This window comes from Bos indicus x Bos taurus, chromosome 18 (assembly GCF_003369695.1).
Source record: "Bos indicus x Bos taurus breed Angus x Brahman F1 hybrid chromosome 18, Bos_hybrid_MaternalHap_v2.0, whole genome shotgun sequence".
Lineage (NCBI taxonomy): Eukaryota > Metazoa > Chordata > Mammalia > Artiodactyla > Bovidae > Bos > Bos indicus x Bos taurus.
In genome coordinates, this window is record NC_040093.1 from 11,950,698 (window position 1) to 11,964,597 (window position 13,900).

General features: G+C 52.0%; 1 protein-coding gene across 1 annotated transcript; it reads left to right on the forward strand.

Annotated features, from left to right (window-relative positions):
* The first annotated feature begins 235 nt into the window (after positions 1 to 235).
* Positions 236 to 11,947, forward strand: SLC1A5 (solute carrier family 1 member 5). Its single transcript, XM_027515376.1, has 8 exons — positions 236 to 1,537; positions 3,862 to 3,904; positions 4,358 to 4,405; positions 5,231 to 5,397; positions 8,150 to 8,383; positions 9,122 to 9,316; positions 9,463 to 9,597; positions 11,061 to 11,947. Exons 1-8 carry the CDS (start codon positions 975 to 977, stop codon positions 11,293 to 11,295), a joined length of 1,620 nt encoding a protein of 539 aa, XP_027371177.1. The 5' UTR covers positions 236 to 974; the 3' UTR covers positions 11,296 to 11,947.
* Positions 11,948 to 13,900: the final 1,953 nt, after the last annotated feature.

Sequence of the window (13,900 nt, forward strand, 5' to 3'; positions counted from 1 at the left end):
AGCTAAACAGATTTACACGATAAGCCCCCCGCGGATCACCGGGCACTTTCTAGATGATTTGGCTTCACGGACTTTTGTGATTTAAAGCCCCCAATCCTAGCCTTTGGCGGGAAAAACAAACCTCCTTCCAACGCCCCGCCCCTGCGGACTCTCCACGCCCCATCCGGACCCCGCCCCTGAAAACAAACTCTGTTATTTAGCCTTCCCTCGGGGTGCCTTGGCCCCACCCCGGTCCTAAGTCCCGCCCTATAAGCGCGAGAGCCAATCGGCAGCGGCGCGCTGGTCCCCCGCTCTCTCCCGCCTTGCCCGAGGATTCTAAATCCCGCCAGCTTCCGCTAAAGCCACTCAGAGCCACGCGGCGCGCTCGGGAGGTTTGGTGTAGGCTAGCAGCTGTTTACTCCTGGGGTCTCGGGCCGCCGCCTTCGGCACCCCGGGGCTTGAATCTCCCCTCTTGGACCCAAAAACCTGGCCCCCTCTCTTCCCGGAGCTCCGTCTTCTGGCCCCCAGACTCAGACTCCCCAGCCCTCTGTTTCCAGGACCCCGCCAACCGCCAGGTTCCCGCCTCCCGGATCCAGGCGTCCCGGATCTGAGCCACCAGGACCTAGTCTCTTGAAGACCTCCGCCGCCCGGACGTCTTCAACACTTCCGGAGCCGAGGACCCCAGGGTCCCATTTCGAGAACCTCCCGTATTCCTAACCCCTACGGTCAAGAACGCCAGCGCTCCCACCTCCCAGCTTTCAGCGCCGGACACAGATAGAGAACAGAGGAACCCCAGCGCCCAGCCAAGGGACTCTCAAACATTTCAGCTTCTAAGAGCCAAGGAACTTGAGCGCTGTGAACTCACAACTGCAAAGAATTCTTGAAAGTTCTAGCCTCCGGACTCTGTTAAAGTTTTAAGGAACGTCAGCGTCCTGAGAAGGAACCCCAAGCGCTCCCAACTTGCAGGCGCTAAAGGAACCCCAGCGGCGTTCATCATGGTGGCCGATCCGCCTAAGGGAGACCCCAAAGGGTACGCGGCGGCGGAACCCACCGCCAACGGTGTCTCGATGTTGGTCCCCATAGAGGACGTAGGCTCGTTAAAAGGCGGCCGTTGCGGTTCCGGGGATCAGGTGCGTCGCTGCCTTCGCGCCAACTTGCTGGTGCTGCTGACGGTAGTGGCCGTGGTGGCCGGCGTGGCGCTGGGGCTGGGGGTCTCGGGAGCCGGCGGCGCGCTCGCCCTGGGCCCCGCGCGCCTGGAAGCCTTCTCCTTTCCGGGAGAGCTGCTGCTGCGCCTGTTAAAGATGATCATCTTGCCGCTGGTGGTGTGCAGCTTGATCGGCGGCGCCGCCAGCCTGGATCCGAGCGCGCTCGGGCGCCTTGGCGCCTGGGCGCTGCTCTTTTTCCTTGTCACCACACTGCTAGCGTCGGCGCTCGGCGTGGGCTTGGCGCTCGCGCTGCAGCCGGGCGCCGCCTTCGCCGCCATCAACACCTCGGTCGGGGCCCCGGTGGAAGAGGCCCCCAGCAAGGAGGTGCTCGATTCGTTCCTGGATCTTGTGAGGTCAGAGCCCGCCCTACCTGGTGGAGGGGTGGGGGATAGGGGTGCTTCAGCCTGGTGGGAAGGGGAGTCGCCACGTGGACGGAAGAGGGGTTTGGGGTCCTGGGGTGGGAGGCCCGGGACATCCCCAGGGCCTCAGGAAAAATGGGGTGGGATAGTTGGGGGGGTTCTGGGGAGGGTCAGGATAGGGAGGGTGAAGACGCAGTCCTGGAGGTTTCTAAATGTGAGAGCTTGGGTACATAAAGGGGACCCCACAGGAGAGTGATAGGCATGAAAGTTTTAGGAGTGATGCTTGGCAGCCGGGGTGGTGGGGAGGGTGTGTTGGGGGGGTGCCTAGGGGGACCTCTGCTGTGAAGGGGGAGGATGCTGAGGGGATATTGGAAGGGAATCTTTGAGTGTTGGAGGGCCCCAGGATGAGATTTCTGGATAAAGATTTAAGTCCCCTGTCCGGATAAAAGTTTGGGAGCCCTGCATCAGGGGGCCCTGAAGGACTTGAGGAGATTGGAGAGGACCCCCCCCAACCAGGCCCTCTACCCACGTGGTTCCCCCACCACGTGTCACCCAGACAAAGCCAGGTCCTTTTCTGAGCCTCTCTTCCACGCCTAGTTCATCTGTGCTGGACCGTGCATGCTGCCACCTGTGCAGCCTTACCATCCCATTTCCTGTTCTGTCTAGTCCCCAGCCGCCCTCCGCTGGCACTAGGCTGCCCAGAGAGGGGGCAGATTCTTTTCCTTTGGGCTTTTGCTCCCTGCGCCTCAAGAATGTCTCTTCTCCCTTTTAAGGAGGGCGGACGGGCTGGGTCCACATGGCCTTGCCTCTGAGGGCTGCTGATTCAGTGTCTCCAGGTTGGTTGGGGACTTCCTGGAAGTGGCAGAAGGAAATGATGAGTCATGGAACAGGGTTCCCCCCTGGCCTCTTGACATCAACACAGGCTGATATTGGGGGAAGGCTGGGTGTCCAGAAGTTAACGTGGGTGGGCACCTCCTGGGTCAGGCAGATAGCAGCGTCCCGACCCAGCCCTGGCTGGCCTGGCTGAGTACAGGCTGACCTGCTGACAGGCAAGCCACCTGAAGGCTGTTTTTATGTGTATAAGCTTTGGTGTTGTGCCAGATCCAGGCACACTTGGCCAGTCACTCGACAACTGACCTGGAACATCTCAGAACCATCCAGCTTTATAAGCAGCTGACACACAGCTGGACACAGGCACGCAGATACACGGCTGTGCCATCTCACCAACACATGGGCTTATATCGTCACACACACTGGGCACTGCCACCTTTTTAGCACAAACAGCCACTCACTGATGCTGCCGATCACACCAACATGTGAAACCTGCCTAAACACAGCTCGAGAGCACATAGACACTCACATACACCTTCAGGGTCGCACATCTCTAAACACTAACCCGCGCCCCCCCAACCCCCACCCCTAGCTGCGTACCCGTGGCTTTGGTGAAAGGGAGGATCTGAGGTTGCCGAGTAGTTAGGACTGTGAAACCAGCCAGCAGGGCTCAAATCCCAGCTCTGCTGCTCCTACAAGTTTCTTCACCTGTCAGTGCTTCAGTTTACTTTCCTGTCAAATGGGGATAATAGGGCCCCGCCCCAAGGGCTGTTGGGAGTCTGAAATGAGTTGATTTATATACAGCACTTAGTCCAACGCCCATAGTTGCCTTGGCTGTTATTTTTGTCTTAACCTGAGAGACAGGGGGCTGCTGTCTGACTCCCTCACACGCTCTATGGGGTTTCATGCATGCTGCTGTATCCTTAATCACACCCAGACACCCTTACACAAGAGTGGCCGCATAAACAAAGATGCCTTCACGACAGCACAGGCAGTCCTTGTCACTTTGTCACCAGCACACCCAGGTCTTCCCCACACCCTGCAAGCCACCAGGCATCCCCCAGGGCCACCCCTTCCTCAGGTCTGAAGGAGGAAGTGGCTGATGCAAGATGTCTCGGGTATTGAGGCTGCTACAGGGGTGGAGCCCAGGCCCTGTAGCCCTGCCCCAGCGGGCATGGGAAGGGCATGGGAAGCTGGCATTCCTCAGTCTCAATCAACACTCCCTTGGGGCTACAATACTAGTCTCCTGGGGCCCCAGGAGTCCAGCTCAGACTCCCCACACCCTGGAAAAATGTGCAGGGCCAGGTCCATCTCTACCTGGCTGAACCTGGCTGAGGCATGGTTGGGGACCACGTCTGGGTACAAATGGGGCCTCTAAGGTTCCCTTCACCCCAAGAAGCCAACCCAGTAACCCTGATACCCCCTGATCTCCTGCCTTATCTAATACTCCCTACCCCCCCCCACCCCGCCCATGTTTCTTTCTGCAGAAATATTTTCCCCTCCAACCTGGTATCTGCAGCCTTCCGCTCAGTGAGTCTTTGGGGGTGTCCCTCGGGGTTGGGGGGGACAGGGAGGGAGACAGGCAGTCACAGCTGCTGGATGCCGGATTTGGGGTGGCACCTGGAAAAACACAGATGCCTACCTATTTATAGCCGTAGTGCGGGGCTCCTGGATGACCTATGAACGAAACCCATCCACGCCTCTCATGAGAATATGGGTTCTGAGCCCCGTCTGGGTTCTAATTCTAGCTGGGCGACCCTGAGCAAGCGCCTTTACCTCTGTGAGCCTCACAGTTTCCACCTCTGGAAAATGGGGGTATGAATGGTCCTACTGCAGTGGGGTTGATGGTGGGATGGAACAAAATCAGTATAAGGGATGCCTAGGGTGGGCTTTGAGTATTAACAGAGCCAGGGTTGGATGGGGGAGCCTCGATGACAACTGACAAAGACAATTGATCCTGACTCTTCCCAACCCCTCCTGCAGTACACTACCTCCTATAAGGAGAGATTGTTCAACGGCACTCTGGTGAAGGTAAGAGGTGGGAAGGGTTGGGGTGGGTGAGGGGCTGCACCGTGGCCCATTGCTGTGGATTTTTTCATTTTGTTCTTACCCCTGTCTTGTGTGCCCTCTGGGTCTTCTAGCGTTTGGGGTGCAGTCTGTTTTAAATTCTCTGAAGCCCCTCCCCAATTTCTGTCTTTTCTGCCTTTCTGGAATCTCCATTTTGCCCTTCTTCCTCCCTACAGCCATGCTCTGATCTGGGTTGTTATTCTTACCCCCACCCCGCTTCAGCCTGGCTTTCCAAAGCGCAAACCTGACCTCTCCTCTCTTCCACTTAAAGCCCTTTCCTGCTCCTGAGTGCCCTCGGAAGAAAGCCCAGGCTCCTCACCATAGTCCATGGGGCTCTGTGAGGCCCCAGCCCTGCCCTTCCGCCCACCCAGCCCCATCTTGTGACTCTGCCCAGCCGATTCTACCCCAGCTTCTTTCTCTTCTTTGAATGCCTGGATTAGAGTCATTTCTAGGTTGTTGCATATTGTTACCTCTCTAAAACCTTCTACCCCTTCCCTGCTTTACCTTGTTCACCCCTAGTCTCCAAGTCTTCACCCTCTCCTCCAGGAAGTCCTCCTGATCCCTCTCCTCTGAGTTTGGCAGCACTGCCTTCCTCAGTTCCCATACTCCCTTGGGTTCTCCCTTGCCCACTCTGGGTGGTCCCTGGACCTGGACTATGAGCCTTTGGAGGAAGGGGTCTGGGGAATGGTCTTGTCTCTGCTGGGTCCCAGCAGTGCTCAGGACAGGCCCCCAGTCCCTGTGCAGGTTGACCAAATGGGCCCTCCTGACCCCATCTGTTCTTGCCCAAAGGTGCCCACTGGGGGCGAGGTTGAGGGTATGAACATTCTGGGCCTGGTGGTGTTTGCCATCATCTTTGGTGTGGCCCTGCGGAAGTTGGGGCCCGAGGGAGAGCTGCTCATTCGCTTCTTCAACTCCTTCAATGATGCCACCATGGTGCTGGTCTCCTGGATCATGTGGTAAGTGATGGGAGTGGGGACATCTGTCCCTTCAAACCAGATCATCTAGATTCAAATCTCGCACTGACTGTTCCCTGGCTGTGTGACTTTGGACAAGTGACTTACTCTCTCTGTGCCTCAGTTTCCTTATCTATAAGACAACAGTGCTGTATTCCATGAGAGCTAAGACTGATCCCAGAACCTTCTTGATTCTACTGCTAAGTCGCTTCAGTCGTGTCCAACTCTTTGCAACCCTTTGGACTGCAGCCCACCAGGCTCCTCTGTCCATGGGGATTCTCCAGGCAAGAATACTGGAGTGGCTTCCCATGCCCTCCTCCAGGGGATCTTCCCAAACCAGGGATTGAACCTGAGTCTCATGTCTCCTGCGTTGGCAGGCAGGTTCTTTACCACTAGCGCGACCTGGCACTGGAAGGGGACAAAAAGACAGCCGCGCTGTGGCCATGGCCTGGCTAACGCATCTCAGTTTTCCAGATTTCAGTGTCATCAGATGTTTGCCTTTGAGTCAGTGATCGAGAATAGTGCCTGCTTTATAGGGTTATCATGAAGATGAACCAAGTGACTGGGGCGTAAGTAAAGCACTTAGAAAGTGTTGTAAACATCTTGCACTTACTGAGCATTCACTTAATGTCAGCTACAATTATTATTAATATGTATGAGCTTTTGTTAAATGGCTTCAGATAATAAGGGAAAGAAACACATGCTGAGGCTTTTGGCTTCACCCTTGCCACCTCCCTCTCCCGTGTCTCCACATGGTGTCATGTGGATTCTTAGCACCCATGCTAGATCAGAAGGTCAGACATCAGGAGGTGGGGGACTTCCCTGGCCGTCCAGTAGTTGACTCTGTGCTTTCAATGCAGGCTGGTGAGGGTTCAGTCCCTGGTTGGGGAACAAGAATCCCACATGCCATGCAGCGTGGCCAAAAAAAAAAGAAATCAGGAGGTGGGTTAGGGCTGCTGTGTTCTTACTAAATCTCCCTCCCTGACCTTGATTCCAGTGTAGCTGACATCTACAAAGCTGCTGTTGGAACTAATAGAAACAGTTTTGTTGTTTAGTTCTCAGTCGTGTCTGACTCCTTGCAACCCCATGGACTGGAGCCTGCCAGGCAACTCTGTCCATGGGATTTTTCCAAGCAAGAATACTGGAGTGGGTTGCCATTTCCTACTCCAGGGGATCTTCCTGACCCAGGGATGGAACCTGTGTCTTCTGCACTGGCAAGCGTCTTTTTTTTTTTTCTTTTTTTTTTTAACCACCGAGCCACCTGGGAAACCCAGTAGAAAACTCTCAGAGGTTGGGTCAGAGTAGGCTCTGCAGCTGGATAGCCTAGTTACCATCCTGGTGCTGCCACTCCCCAGCTCTGTGCCCTATGACATGTTATTTATCCTGCTATGCCTCAGTTTGCCCATGTGGAAAATGGAATCGATAGTACCGGGCACGAGTGAGTTAATATGTATAAAGTTCTTGGGTCAGTGCCTGCCCCATAGCGTGCCTACAATAAATGAGCTTAGCTAATATTTGTCAAGTAATGGTGTAATTTCTGGGCGCATCCCAGTGGCTAAAGTTCAGGCATTTGGCCAAACTGTGGTACACAGGTGGCTGGGAAATGGTGCTTTTCTTCTGTTACTAAAGAGGAGAAAGGGGGCACCTCCCTAGTGGTCCAGTGGTTAAGACTCCACGCTTCCAATGCAGGAGCCCTGGGTTCCATCCCTGGTCAGGGAACTAGGTCCACATGCTGCAACTAACTCTCAGCACAGCCAAATAAATGTTAAAAGTAGAGGAAAAGGGGTTTGAAAACAAGTAGCTTTAGTGATCAGACAGTCGAGGTGATGATGGGAGCCCTCCTGGCAGGGAGGCACGAGCAACCCCTGGGATCTTCGCTCCAGGAGTTAGAATAAATCCCAGCTGAAGTCTAATTGTTATTTAGTTGCCAAGTCGTGTCGGAGTCTTGAGACCCCCATGAGCTGTAGCCCTCCAGGCTTCTCTGTCCCATGGCATTTCCCAGGCAAGAATACTGGAGTGGGTTGCTATTTCCCTCTCCAGGGGATCTTCCCAACCCAGGGATCGAACCTACTCTCCTGCATTGGCAGGCAACTTCTTTACCACTGAGCTACCAAGGAAGCCTAGCTGAAGTCTATGGACTTCACTTATTGGGCACAGAAAGCTTTCAACTCATTTCAACTGGCATCTCATTTAATCCTCCCATAGTTCTTGTGAAGTTGGTAGCATTATGGGTCCCTGTTTTATAGACCGATTTGATTTTGCTTAATGCAACGATAGCTGCAAGAGTCTCAAAATAAAAGCTCCCTCATGGGGTTGTGGTGAAGATTCCATCCTCTTCAAGGGCTCAGCACATCATAAATGCTTCATACCTGGGAGCTGTCATTAAGACATGAGTCACAATCCTTGTTTTTCATGGAGAGACAGTATATTGGTTTAAGTCATGTCAGCTGCTGTAACAAACCCCAGAAAATGTAAATGGTTTGCATGGTGGGTGTTTCTTTCCTGGTCATGTGTTAAGTGCAGTTCTGGTGGGTGACTCTACTCCAAGTGGTGATGGAACCACCCAAACTTCTTTTACATCCCAGCAGCACCATATTCAAGAGGAGAGAGTGGCTGATGACAGGGGAGGTGTCCAAACATCAGCCCACGATGCAGTGGGCGCTTCCTTTGAGGAAGGCTGAGATGTGCCCAGCACAGTGCCTGGCACTGGGTAAGCACATGATTAGAGGTGGCAATCTGTCTCTTGGATAATTAGGTACGCCCCTGTGGGAATCTTGTTCCTGGTGGCCGGCAAGATTGTGGAGATGGAGAACGTGGGGCTGCTCTTTGCTAGTCTCGGCAAATACATCCTGTGCTGCCTGCTCGGCCATGCCATCCATGGGCTCCTGACACTGCCCCTCATCTACTTTCTCTTCGCCCGCAAGAACCCCTACCGCTTCCTGTGGGGCATCATGACGCCGCTGGCCACCGCCTTCGGGACCTCCTCCAGGTATGACCTTGGAGCGGACCAGGACAGGGTTTTTAAGAGTAGGGGATCTGGAGTGGGCATCTGATGTCTAAAGAGCCCTAGAATTTTGTTTGTGGGACATGGGATCTGGCTCAGAGGCCATAATGCTTCAGTATGTTTCTCATAAGGTCCTGGAAAACCCCTCTTCTTAAGAAACTGCTGTCTTGGAGATTTATTCCTCCCTTTCTGAGAAGCCCTCCCCGCCCCCAGGCCTGCCCTTGAGGGACTCTAGGACCCTGGATCCAACCTCTCAAAATCTCCTTCCACCCCTCCTGGGTAGTTTGTCTATCTGCTGGCCCTGTCCCCTAGAAACCCAAACCTCCCTACAGCAGCCTAGTCGAGGTCTGTTATAGGTAGAGGGAAGGGATGTGAGTCAGCGAGCACTCAGAATTTAGGTATGAGTCTTTATGTGTATTTGGCGAGTAGTGGTCGGTACTCTCCCTGGGGGTCCTGGACTCTATTTTGGAGTGCTTTCATTCTATGGGATCCCTAGTGCCTTCTATCTCTGGGAAGAGAAGGGCATGGAGGGCTGGGAGGTCTGGGGGTGTGGGAAGCAGGGGGCGGCGGTCTAAGGTGGTGGGCGGAGCTTGTGCCCCAGTGCAGGCGCTGTGGGCGGGGCCTGACCCAGGGGCTGGTCAGGGGCGTGGCTTGGGCGGTGGGCGGGGCCCAAGTGGCCCAGCCTAGGGAGCGAGCAATGACTCTGATCTGTGGTCCTCGCAGCTCCGCCACGCTGCCGCTGATGATGAAGTGTGTGGAGGAGAAGAATGGAGTGGCCAGACACATCAGCCGCTTCATTCTGCCCATCGGTGCCACGGTCAACATGGACGGTGCCGCCCTCTTCCAGTGTGTGGCTGCAGTGTTCATTGCACAGCTCAACCACCGGTCCTTGGACTTCGTGAAGATTATCACCATCCTGTGAGTGTGGGGTGGCTGCGGCAGGGACCCCCGACCCACCTGACTCCTCCCTTGACAACAGAGATAACCTGGGCAGAGCAGCCGCCCCCCCGCAGCTCCTCCCACTACCCAGGGACCTTCTTGTGACCTCCCTTCTCCTCCCCTAGGGTCACGGCCACAGCATCCAGTGTGGGTGCGGCGGGCATCCCATCTGGAGGGGTGCTCACTCTGGCCATCATCCTCGAGGCGGTCAACCTGCCGGTTCACGACATCTCCTTGATCTTGGCCGTGGACTGGCTAGTGTGAGTGTGGGTTTGGGATTTCAGGGTTTGCCCAGGCGTACTCCTGGGGAAGGGAATGAGCAAGAGGGTCATTGATAGCCTCTGAGCAGAAGAGGAGAGGAAGGAAGGAATTCTAGAAGAAAGGGGAAGAGATCTAGAGTATTCCAATCAGAGGGAAGGAAGGGATCTTTGGGGTTCCAACAGGAACCCCAAAAAAGTAGCATGCCCTGGTAGTTAATAGAGTAGACTCTTCAATCAGGCTCCCAGATCAGCTGTTGCTGGCTATTATGACCTTGGACATAAGATGTGTAAGATTATTATACATAATATTACACATAAAAACTTTATTACACATAAAAACTTTATCACACATAAAAACTTAATCTCCTTGTGTCTCAGTTTCTCCATCTGTAAAATGAGAATAGTTTCTCCTGAAGGATTAGATAACTTAATACAAACAGCTTTCTTAGAAGAGTAAGTGCTACATCATTGTTAGCTATCATGATGAAGTATTAAGAACCTAAGAGATTAGAAGACAGTTTAGTTTCAAAACTTAGAGAGTTACCATGTATCTTAGCAATACCACCCCTATGTTTAAACCCTAGAGAATTGAAAACATGGCCACAAAAACTTGTACATGATTGTTCATGGCAGCACCATTCATAATAGCAAACAGGTGGAAACAAACCGAATACTGATCAGTTGATAAATGGATAAGCAAAGTGTCATATGTCCATACAATGGAATATTACCCAGCAATACAATGGAATGAAGCAGTGATAAAAACATACATAACATATGACCCTTGAAAATATTATGCTAAGTGAAAGAAACCAGACACAAAGGACCACATTGTATATGATTCCATTTATATGAACTGTTCAGAAGAAGCAGATGTATAGACAAAGTAGATTAGCGGTTGCCTAGGGCTGCGGTGTGGGAGGAAATGGGAAAAAATTGCTTAATGGATACAAGGGTTTCTTTCTGCCGTGATGAAAATAATCTGGAATTAAATAGTAGTGATTGCCTAACTCTGAAAAAAAACTAAAACCCACTGAGTTGTATGCTTTTAAAGGGTGAATTTTATGATATCTGAATTAGATCTCAATTTTTTTAATAGCATACACACCCACACAAAATGTATTAAGAAGAGGAAGGAAGAAGATCCTTAGGGTTCTAGGGAGTTCAGGGGGCCTGAGGGAGAATGTAGTATTTCAGAAGGAGAAAGAGGCATTGAGGGCTCTTCTGGGGCCCCCAGGAAAGGGAGGGGTGACTTTTTGAGGTTCCAGAAGGAACGAATCTTGTATTTTACTGGAAGGAGGATCGCTGGGGATCCAGGGAGAATGGAGGAGATCTTTGAGGTTCTAAAGCAGAGAACTGCATGACGGGGCACTTGGGATTATGAAGATTTCGGGGGAGAGGGGTGGGGCTGGGGCCTGACCTCTCCCCTCCCACTTACTTCCCTGTCACTGTTCCCCCTTCAGGGACCGGTCCTGTACCGTCCTCAACGTGGAAGGTGATGCCTTTGGGGCGGGACTCCTCCAGAGTTACCTGGATCGCACAGAGAACTGCAACTCCGTGCCGGAGCTGATCCAGGTGAAGAGTGAGATGCCCCTGGCCGCGCTGCCGGTCCCCGGCGAGGAGGGGAACCCTCTCCTCAAAGGCTGCCCGGGACCTGCTGGGGATGCTGACACCTGTGAGAAGGAATCAGTCATGTGAATCCCTGCAGAGACGTTCCCTGCCCCATGGGGGTGCTCTGGACATTGGAATCATGGGGGATGGATGAACGGACAAACAAGGCCTCTTGGAGGGCCCTGGCCACACACTCGGGAGCCATGGGCCTCAGCTTCCCTCCCTGTCGTCAGATCCGGGAGGCCTCGCTGCTGGGGTGTATGTTGCTTGTGTGTGAATGAGTGTGTGTGTGTGTGTGTGTGTGTGTGTGTGTGTGTGTGTGACTGTTTCCAAATCTGCCCAGTCCTCAACTCCTGGCCCCCACCCAAGGCTAGGAAACCATATAAGACGGAGAAGTAGCATGGCCTCCACACCCCATCCTGGCAGCCTGCCTGGCCTTCCTGTCTCAGGGCATAGGGAATCATGGGAAATTCTGCTCTCTGAGAGCAAGGATGTTCTGACAGGTTGCTGGCTCCTTTTCTGGTTATTTTAGTGGCTGTGGCTGTGTGTGTGTGTGCGTGTGTGTGTGTGTGTGTGTGTTCTGTGACTCTCCACGGTACATCCCACCCTGTCCCCGGGCCCTCTGTCCCCTCCACAATACGAAACACTCCTTGGGAACACTGAAGGGAGACTCATAACATGTTGCTGTTACTCTGAGGATGTTTATAACAATAAAACTGTCAGTTTGTAGTCTATCTCATCAGGTGTTTGTAAGAATTTGACTAAAAATGCTAGCTATGCAGAAAACAACAGAAAATACAAATAGGACTTCATTGAAATGAAATATCTGCTTATCGAAAAACACCATTGGAAACCACCATGAGATACTGCTTCACTTGGCAGGGCAGCGATCAAAAGCAATACCACGTGCTGATGGGGTGTGGAAGTGGATAGAGCCCATGTTGTTGCTGGTGGGAATGCAAAATGGTCTAGTCATTTTGGAAAATCACTGGGTGATTATGAAAATGGGGTGTTTTAATGTCAAAGCATATATTAAAATATCTACTTAACCAGGGAGCTTGTGAGTCTCAGTCCTGGGAATGTACCCAAGAGAAAGGAAAGTTCCTATTCACTCAAAAACTGGTACACAGATGTTTAGAGTTGCTCTCTGTAATTGCCAAAACTTAGAAACATCAACTGGATTACTGGGTACAAGCATCATTTGATGAAAGGCTGCTGGGCAAAAATATATAGATAGATAGATACACTCAATGCGATGCATCTCACAGATAACACTTTGAATGGAACCGGAAATAGTAAGTGCTTTATAATTCCATTTATATGAAGGTCTACATGCTAAGTTGCTTCAATCATGCCCAACTCTGTGCGACCCTATGGACTATAGCCCACCAGGCATTTCTGTCCATAGGATTCTCCAGGCAAGAATACTGGAGTGGATTGCCATGCCCTCCTCCAGGGATTTTCTTGAGATCGAACCTGAAGTGGGTTCTTTGCCACTAATGCCACCTGAGAAGTCCCATATGAAAGTCTAGAGCAAGCTAAACTAACTGGTCTATAATGAGAGAACTCAGAACAGTGGTGACTGATTCCTGGGTCAGGAAGATCCACTGTAGAAGGGATAGGCTACCCACTCCAGTATTCTTGGGCTTCCTTTGAGGCTCAACTGGTAAAGAATCTGCCTGCAATGCTGGAGGTCTGGGTTTGATCCCTGGGTTGGGAAGATCCCCCGGAAAGGTAAACGCTACGCACTCCAGTATTCTGGCCTGGAGAATTGCATGGACTGCGATCCACAAAGAGTAGGGCATGACCAAAGAGTAGGACGTGACTGAGTGACTTGCACACGAAGGTCTGTCAATTTGGAGAGGGCAGAAAGGAACTTTAAAACAAGCTGTAGGGCATGTGCCATCTTAGTTCCCAACCAGGAGTTGAAATTGTGCCCCCTGCCTTGGAAGCTCAGAGTCTTAATCACTGGACCACCAGGAAAGTTGAGGGCAACTTTCTATGATGGGAAATGTGTATCTTGATATGACTGATGGTTACACAGATGTAAACAGTTGAGAAAACATTAACTGGTACACAATACGTGGGTATTATCTCTCCTAGGTATTTTATCTTTTAGTTAAAAGTTTTGTACCACCAGTGGTAAATACCTTTCCCACTGTAACCATCTCCATAGTAATGCAGTTTCCTCTTGGTATCTTTTTTTTTTTAAGTCTTTGCTGAATTTGTCACAACACTGCCTGTGTTTTGGTTTTTGGCCCCCGAGGCATGTGGGATCTTATCTCCCCAAGCAGGGATGGAACCCACATCCCCTGCATTGGAAGGCAAAGTCTTAACCACTGGACTGCCAGGGAAGTCCCTACCTCTTGATATCTTAAGTCTCATTACCCTAAAATAATGGCTTGCTCTTTTTTTTAAAAAGTCCCAATTTGCTGTTTGAATCAAAAACTTGCTGTGTAACTGTTGGCAGTCCTGTTTGCATCCCTGATGCGGAAGATAGCAATCCAGGCTCATCTGTTCTAACAGGATCCTGTCTTGTGGATTGTTGAAGCATATTACTCCTGACTGATAGACTCTCCCCTTCCCTGGGTTGTAGACTTCTGCAGGTGCCTGGAGGCACCACCAACATGGATCCAATCATAAATGTTATCTTGTAGCTTTGACCTTTCCGGAGAGTTATTTAGTTACATCT

Excerpts from the sequence above, each read along its gene's own strand:
- SLC1A5 (XM_027515376.1), top strand. The coding sequence starts at position 975 with ATGGTGGCCGATCCGCCTAAGGGAGACCCCAAAGGGTACGCGGCGGCG. Across the intron at positions 3,905-4,357 it reads TATCTGCAGCCTTCCGCTCA|TACACTACCTCCTATAAGGA; the intron begins GTGAGTCTTTGG and ends CCCCTCCTGCAG. Across the intron at positions 9,598-11,060 it reads TTGGCCGTGGACTGGCTAGT|GGACCGGTCCTGTACCGTCC; the intron begins GTGAGTGTGGGT and ends TTCCCCCTTCAG.